Source organism: Microchirus variegatus (genome assembly GCF_963457635.1).
Source record: "Microchirus variegatus genome assembly, chromosome: 4".
Lineage (NCBI taxonomy): Eukaryota > Metazoa > Chordata > Actinopteri > Pleuronectiformes > Soleidae > Microchirus > Microchirus variegatus.
In genome coordinates, this window is record NC_139805.1 from 19,521,712 (window position 1) to 19,530,828 (window position 9,117).

The 9,117-nt window shown below is 44.1% G+C and overlaps 1 protein-coding gene across 1 annotated transcript; it reads left to right on the forward strand.

Moving 5' to 3' along the window:
- The first annotated feature begins 625 nt into the window (after positions 1–625).
- myoc (myocilin) lies at positions 626–8,832 on the forward strand. Its single transcript, XM_083888434.1, has 5 exons — positions 626–1,289; positions 4,739–4,804; positions 4,928–5,020; positions 7,598–7,809; positions 7,902–8,832. Exons 1-5 carry the CDS (start codon positions 803–805, stop codon positions 8,481–8,483), a joined length of 1,440 nt encoding a protein of 479 aa, XP_083744560.1. The 5' UTR covers positions 626–802; the 3' UTR covers positions 8,484–8,832.
- The last annotated feature ends 285 nt before the right edge of the window (positions 8,833–9,117 follow it).

A 9,117-nucleotide genomic window follows, 5' to 3' on the forward strand; every position in this document is an offset into this window, starting at 1 on the left:
AGTATTATTGTTCCCTGGGCTGAAGGGACACAAGTCAATGTTGAGGTCCACTGAAGGTTTGTGGTCATCGATTGACCCTTTGTAACCATGGCCTTTTCGGCTGCTTGCATCACCTTCAGGCCCCCTACCAATACGAAAGAGGACACCGTCTCCTCGGGACGGAAATTGTATCCAGTGAGGCCCAGCTTTCTGGCTCATGCTGGGGCCAAACATCCATCCAGTCCATGTGGGACTGCGTTGCGGATGTTTTTAAGTATTGGACACAAATAAATAAACACACTGCAGGGGGTGAATGTTGAAAACGACGTCAATGTCAATGTCAATGTCAATGTTTTTTTTACTTTCTCCTTCCTTCTTTCACCCTTAGCACACACTGACCCTAATATTAACCTAACCACAATTCAAATCTTGGCCTTCAACTTGAGCAGTGAAGTTGTGCCTCACTAGGACACCAGGTATTAAATACAAGTACACACACACTCACTTGCCTGTGATCCCCACCCTCCCCCCCTAGTCTTCTCCTTTTCTCTCCTCCCTCCCTTTCACATCTCCTCTCTTCCCTTTAGTTTCCCTCCTGCCGTCCCCTTCAGACTGTATAAATATCTGTGAGCTGTTGAGGAGAGCTCAGAGTTACAGACCTGTGTCCACTGAGGGAGGAGAGCAGGAGATCAACAGCAGATGCACGAGAACCAAATTCATCATCTGAAATTGGGAATCAGAACATTTTGAGTGATTGGCTGATATCTGAAAAGAGATTTTTTAAAGTAAACTGTAACCTCTGCGTGGAGGTATTGTCTCCAGAATGTTCTCACTGCTCTTGATGTGTGCGTTTGGTCTCCTGCTGCGAGGCGATGCTCAGGACCGTGCGTCTCTGTGGAGGGGGAACGACCAAAGTGGCCGGTGTCAGTACACCTTCACCGTACCCAGCCCCGTGGAGTCCAGCTGCCCACAGACCGGCGGCCCAGAAATGGAGGCTCTGAAGGCCAGACTTGGCATGCTTGAGGTGCTGGTGTCGCGGCTGACAGGTGGCCAGAGTGGAGGCCCCCAGGCAGTCGGAGCCAGAGCTCAGTCTGAGCTTCAGGAGGCACTGAACCAAGCCACGGGGGAAAGGAACCTGCTGCAGGGGGAGAAGGAGCGTCTGGAGAGGGAGCTGGGGGGGCTTCAGCACAGGATGGCCGAGATGAGGAGGGAGATGGAGAAGCTGAGGAACAGACCCTGTCCTCCACAGACTCCCATAGGGTCCCCCAACCCCTCTGTGCAGAACAGTGGCCCGGTGAGACCTGCTGGGGGTAAGAAGACCACTCAAACCACCACAAACTGAATCATACAGAAGTGTGCATTTGAATTGGAATGATGTGACTATATTATATATTACTGTGAGTTTAACTCACACAACATGTGTATGTAATGATCAAGCATGTCTTGAATAAACCTGGAGAAAGAGACCTTTTTCACATCAGATATTTGTTATAAAATAATGAAAAAAAATTCAAACTGCATACATGTTTCCCATATGTGTTCCAATATATTGATAATAAATAATAACATTCATTATAGCACTGATAAAACATACACGTTTAAAATATCACCTTTACTTGTTATATACTAAACAGTTAAATTATTTATCATTATACAATTTATATGTTATATGTGATATGTATATGTCATTATGTCTATTATTCCGCTGCTGAGGCATACATTTCTATTCTATTATTACACATTTTAGATCCATATACACATATTTTCTACATAAATCTATTATTTCCTTCCTCCAAATAAGATGCAACAACTTCATGTCCTAACCTCCTGCAGACATTGTTGTTGTCCTACTGCTGAAATATGTGACTCTAACTGAAGGCTAATGAGTTAATCGGAGCAGTGACTGACACGTGACACATAAATGTCACATAAGTATGGAATACTATGCAATCAGGTATGTGGAGCCACACAAAACCCCAGAGCATTGCACATGTCGGGGAATCCTGTGTGTGTAAATATAAAGCACATTCTGAACCGTGTGTGTTTAATTTACACTAAAGACAAAAGGGAAACACTGTGTGCTTCGTGTTTGTGCTGCCATATCAGTCTGCAGAGACACTTGTCTCAGGTTTCCCTGTTTCCCCATGTCCTGCCTACGTGTAGGAAGGCATTCAGGAGCAGATCCTGCTTTGTTTATGACCGGTGTTTCCCTGTGCATGTCAACCATGCAGGGTGCGAATAGCCTCCACCGGGGAGGGGAGAGGTGGCTGAAATGTGACGCACGGGCTGGAAGTGGTGGTGGTTCCCGTGGCCAAGTCTCATCCCAGGGATTTGAATGACGCCTGGTGGGTCAAGACTTGTTAAAATGGGGGTGGGGTTAAAGCCCGAGAACATTATACCTCCAGGGGTAAGAGGGCTCCATTGAAATTGAGAGTTATCTCGGAGCCACGTAAGGTTAAGCTCTGGTATTTTGAGTGTTTGCTGTGGCCAAACATGCGTCTAATTGGCCTCTCTTTTCACGCACCATCTCCCAATGGTCACCATCCCCCCTTCACCTTCTCCTTCTTGCTTCTCAGAGTGTTATTGCTCATAAAGCCGAAGTGGGCAGCTGCAGTAAACCCCAGGTTCACCAAAATGCCGCTTGCCTCTGCATTCGGTTAGAGTGTATGCACTCGAACTATGGGCCGCATGTACTCCAGGTTATCTGCTGAGCTCCTCATGTTTGCACCTGCAGACAGAAATACACAGAGGGGGCCCCTCAGGGTGACCAGCAGATGTGGAATAGATCATTGCGAGAGGAGATAAAAGTGTTTATGAGACAGGAAGAGGAACGAAGATTTAGATTATTGATAAACCCTTTAGTACCACTTGACTGTGAAAGTAAACAAGCTGATATTCTATATATATGCTATTTCATGACTTAAAGGGCCAGTGCGTAAAATGTAGAGGAAATTATTTTTCATGTGTATCACAAAGAAATGGATACTTCATGTTTTACATGTGTTCAATCACCACAATGAGCCTGTTATATTCATATCAGGATCTGGCTCTATAGAGAGCCACCATTTTGGACGATCATGTTATTAGTAATAGCCCACAATAAACAAACTAAACATCCTTTGAGTTTGATGCTAAATGAAGGCTACAGGTTGTCTAACATTTTAAAATCACACTTTTCCTTCCCAGGAAACCACTATAAAATATAGTGAAAATGCGTGGGCTGCAACCGTACAACAGTGAGGAGGGAAACAGTCATGAGCCAGCAGCCTAAAAGAATCCTAACAAAACAAACGTGTGTAAATGAAGTTTGTTTGAATCACGGAGAAGAGTGTGTATGTGCAGTCACCCTGGAGCCAAGCGCAGTCACTTTACCACGACTTTCAGATGTTTTCTGTCAGCGCGCTGAATGCGAAGCCAGCGGGAGGACATAAATAATGTCGATGGAACTCCTGCAACGTCTCAATTACACACAGTGGAGGGGGAAAAACTACACGGCAGTATTGTTTTTGGGGCTTTTGAATATTAGATTTAAACCTTTTCTTGTGTGTTTTTAACTTAACCCGTGTGGATAATTGGATCAAGAACCAATCCAGATCCAATCGCTCTGCTAACCCCGTTAGCAGGGGTTAATTCTGCACAGATTGAGCAGTCAAACAAAGAGGCAGGATGTGAGTGCACGTGTGGCACACACACACACACACACTTGTACTTGCTGCATACTGAAGACCGGGTAAAAGTGCTGACAAAGTGAGGACCAGCATTTCCACTTTCTAAATCAACAAAATTACAAATATCTACTTCATGAATGACATCTATAAAAAAAACTGCTGGGTACAGTACCTTAAAATGTCTGCAGGTGGAGCCCCAGAGCAAAAAGTGTGTGAACCACCAGGGCTGGAAAACTGGTTTTTGTACCAAATTGAGGAGCTGTGTTAAAAACAGAGTAGAGCATGTTTACAACCTAAGGAAGTGATTTCAATGAAAACAAAGTGAGGACCGGACAAAATGTCCTCACTTCGTAAAAATGACCTCACTTTGTTGGTTAAAAACCCTCACTGGTCCTCAGTGTGCTGCAAGTACAAGGGCACACACACACACGCCAGCAAACTTCTCAATAAGCTAAACCTTTAGCTTCCATAAATAATTTGCTGTTTAGAACACTGCGCCCACATTGCTGCTTTTCATCATCGACCTCCCGCTCCTTTTAATCAACATCAGCCTCCACATGCAAACGCTTATTGTTTGTCCGCATCATCAAGACTCATTATGCACCTGAACTCTGGACATTTTGCACGTGCAGGAGAGCAGACACACGTGTGCACAAAGTTCCCCCCCACAGACGCCACAGATACACAAACACATTTTCGTTTACATGTATATCCCTCAGGGTCGTACAATGTTTGATAGTGTTTGTTCTGTTTGCGGAGGAACTAAAGGGGTAAACCGAGGACAGAAGAGAACACAATAGTGATATCTGACAATGATACAAGGAGCCGCATGATTCGTTTTGAAGTTTTGTTGAGTGTGAAGACGACGGTGTTCGGGTTGGATGAGGTGTCAAGTGTGTTGTATCATATGTGTGTCAGGCAACCGACTGTCTGACTCCAGAGCAGCTGGGAATCCAGTCATGAGATTGCTGTCCCGTTTCCTGCTGTCAGAAGTGTCATAGGTCACTTTTGGGCTCCAAACTATTGTGGTATTACATGATAGAAATCATTGAACCCTATATGTGTGTGTGTGTGTGTGTGTGTTTGTTCAGGCTCCAGTCAAATGTCTCACCTGACGTCCAGGCCCAACAGACAAGGAGACAGCAGCAGTTTGAGAGGTAAAATTTATTTTTTTTGTCCTGAAGATTCACCTCTGCTCTGCCGTTTTCTTTTTTTATTCTCTCTCACGCCATCTCCTCCTCCTCCTCCTCCTCCCCCTCCTCCTCCTCCTCCTGTCTCAGACTCAGCATGGCAGTACAGAAATCCAAGTTTCCAGGAGCTGAAGGCTGAGGTGACCGAGGTGCCTGCTCCTGATCGCTCCGAGGACAACACAGGTCACTTGACAATATAAAATGCATTTTTTTCTCCCCCTCATTTCCAAAATGTGTGCAAGCAAACTAAAACGTAGTAGATTTATTACCATGTCATGTATTATTTTTCCCAACCTACAATTTCCAAACAGCTTTGTTTGTGTGGGCCACATTCACAAATCAGAGTTTAAATCTGTAGGCTTTTCAATCCCCTGTCCTTAGACCACATCAGAATCAGAATCAGAAAAGCTTTTATTGCCAAGTACGATTTAACACATACAAAGAATTTGTTCTGGTGTCATTGGTGCATGACAAACAACAATCTCTAAATATAAACTATTAACACTTAAAATCTAAAAATTAACACTTAAAATCTAAAAATATGTCAAACCCAAGGCCCGGGGGCCAGATGTGGCCTGCCACATCATTTTATGTGGCCCGCGAGTGATTAATTGTTCTTAAAAATCTGTGCGTTGACCATAAACTACATTTCCCACAATGCATGGCGATTGCATTACCCACAAAGTGACGGCACAGCCAGTAGATCGGAGGGTATCATCGTACATGCATCATGCAAGGAGCGAAATTTAGAGAAAAAACTACTAAATACAACGGAAAACTAACAAGAGCCAAATAAAAAAAGGAAAATCTGAGGAAACCAGGAACTAAAAACTCAATGAAAAAAAAAGTTCAAACCCAGGGGTCAAGATCCAGAGGTGGATCTGATTGTCCACTGATCGAGTTGGTGGTGATAATGCAAGGAATAATATAGCAATAAGCAAATAAGTCAAACCTGACCTGACATGACTTAACCTCAGCTCAGTCCTCATGGCCAAAGCCATTAAGAATAACATGATTGACGCACCACGGTCATCCTTTAAAATACAGTCTTGCCAGGTCATAATTCTCTCACTCGTCTAAAACCCACCGCCCACATCCCCTTGTACATTTGACCCTGCAAACATGACACTCGTCCCCACACACACACACTAACACACACACACATGCACCCCCCCCCCCTCCCCGCTGACAGCCTCAAAGCAAATTCTGCTATTAATACTGCAGCGTTTGGACCGAGAACACCAGAGTCATGCCAGTTTATAGGTACGAGAGGCCCCTGCTAAGTTTTGTGTTTGACTCTTAAATGGAAATGTAAAGCGCCTCAAACAAGAATGTCTCACACACACACACACACAGACATACACACACACACCTAAATCCTTATTTGATGGGTTTCCCCCAAACCACGTAATAACTCATGCCACTAAATGGCCACAGGTCTAATCGATCGGGCCGATAATCGCCGTACACGTGGAGTCACCACGTGAAGTCATACAATCTGTGATGAGGGCGTGCCACAAAGAAGCGACATGGCAATAGGTGTTATTTATAAAACATATTCACATTTAGCCCTAAATCCGGTGCTACATCCTGGACCTGAGAGCGAGGGTGTATTTTAGGACGTGGTAAATATACAGCCCTGCCTTATCGTTTTCCCAGTAAGAGAAGCAGCGGAGAGTTCCTGCACAGGATGAGCTGGAGCTCAACTGCTGTGCCTCACAAGTTAAACGCAGCATCTCTGGAGTCGACTCACTCAAGCCCTTCCGATCAAATGGAATCACCACTTTCATCCTTATCCCCTTTTGCTGTCTATCTGTGTGACTTTGTAGCAGAAGAACCCAGAGTGATTTCAAGAAACCCTTTGCTTTTCAAGATCTTCAACATTGTGGACCCTTCATCTTCCATCTTCAAAACCTAAGCGTCAACAGTTAACCATCATCTCAACCATAGATGGTAGCACTACAGGAAACATCACTGGAAATAGAAACAGACAAAACCACCAGCCCCCTCCTCCCTTTACACATTTGAAACACATTTCAAATATCGTTCACCGTACATCACTGATTCATAACTCGCCAGGATAAGTGTCATTATTTGAATTCATATCAAAGCGTCACCGTGTCAATTTTTATTCATTTTCATTTAAAGGTCCAGTGTGTAAGAATTAGTGACATCTAGTGGTGAGTGTGCAGACTTTAACAAACAGAGAACTCCTCCGCTCGACCCCATCTGTTGACATGAGCATCAAGGAAGTACGGTGGCCTTCATGTACCAGAAAGTATGAGTATCATAGAGCAATTTTTCACTTACACAATCATAACTATGTGTGTTCCTGCCCATAAAGCTCACACAGTGGACATTTAACAACTTGTTTTGCCTCCCAAATTCACTATACTGTCTCAGTACTGTGTCCCTAGTGTCATTTACCAAATTTAAGGTGTGTGCAAATTTGACTGCTGCAACACTTGTGCACTTTGTTTTTCCTGATCTCTATTTATTTGGTAGATAATCACAAATAGGACAGTGGACCAGCATGCACCCTGGAACTAAGGGAGCTAAATCATTAATTTGATGAATTATACCTGTGATTTTCCTACTGTGGCCTGTCAAAATAGCTGCAGTACAAACATGCCATTCTTAAACTATCCTACGAAAAGGAGTTCTGTCTGAACAAAAATGTTTTCTACTGCGTTCCCAGTAAAAGACAGTAACTTAATGCTTCTATTCCCATGGTAACCCAGCATCTCCTTCTTGCGACAGGTTGTGGAGAGTTGATTTCTGTCGGGGAGCCAGTCATTCACAGGAAAGCCGACAACATAGCAGGTAAATACGGGGTTTGGATGCAGGACCCTGAGGCCATTTCTCCGTATGGACACAACATGGTGTGGCGCATTGACACAGTTGGCTCCGATGTCAGGCAACTGTATGGTTACGAGGACATGGAACAACTCTCTAAAGGCTTTCCATCCAAGGCAGGTGTCACACGGCTGATGCTCTTACACAGAATTCAAAGTCAGAGCTATCAGGTCATTCCTAGTTATTGTGTCTTGTTTGCCTACTACAGGTCCTGCTGTTGCCAGAGATGGTGGAGAGCACTGGTGCCACCATGTACCGTGGCTCTCTCTACTACCAGAGGCGTCGCAGTCGCACCCTCATCCGCTATGACCTTTCCACTGAGAGCATAGCATCTCGCCGCGACCTACCCCACGCCGGGTTCCACGGCCAGTATCCATACTCCTGGGGAGGCTACACGGACATCGACCTGTCTGTGGACCAGCAGGGCCTGTGGGCCGTCTACTCCACCAGCAAAGCAAAAGGAGCCATTGTGATCTCGCAGCTGGATCCAAACACCCTGGAGGTGAGGAAGAGCTGGGAGACCAACATCAGGAAGAGCGCAGTGGCCAACTCCTTCATCGTCTGCGGAAAGATGTACACCGTAGCCAGCTATTCTGCACCCAGCACTGTCATCAACTACATGTACGACACTGCAACCAGCCAGGGGAAGACCATATCCATCCCCTTCAGGAACAAGTACCACTACAACTCCATGGTTGACTATAACCTGGCTCAGAGGAAGCTCTTTGCCTGGGACAACTTCCACATAGTGTCCTATGACCTCAGGCTGGGTCGCACGCAGGCCAACTGAGGCCAGCATGAGTGAGTGTTGAATAAAAAAAGTGACATTTTCTCACCTGTTCCTGCTTCAAAGACTCACCGCTTTAAATACAAATGTGTGTGTGGTAGCAGTCGTTGCGCATTTGACACCATCTGTGTCCAAGTGTAGGAAGGCCAAACTACCAAAACTCCTGAGAAGAATGAAGATGTTTGAGGAACAGCGTCCCCTGCAGGTCAACTTTTCTGTGGCATGGTCCACAAATGATGTTCTTTAGAAGAATTATTTTTGTACCGCATTTAAGCCAGATGTATTATTTTTTCTTCTTCTTTCCTGTTAAGCTATATATAACTATATATATATATATATATATATATATATATATATATATATATATATATATATATATATATATATATATATATATATATATATATATATGTGTCGTCCAAACGATGAAGCGTAGTTCACAACCTAAGCTCTTGTGGCATAACACACTACTGCATTTTGCTGGTCATGTGTTTATTCATGATCTAATTAATGTTTTCTATCTCTCAACATGTATAGAATATTGCATGTACTTGTACGTTGTAGTCAACATTACTGACGTTCAAATGTATGATGAAATAAACTTGCTAAATTACAGTATTGTAAGTGGTTATTTTTT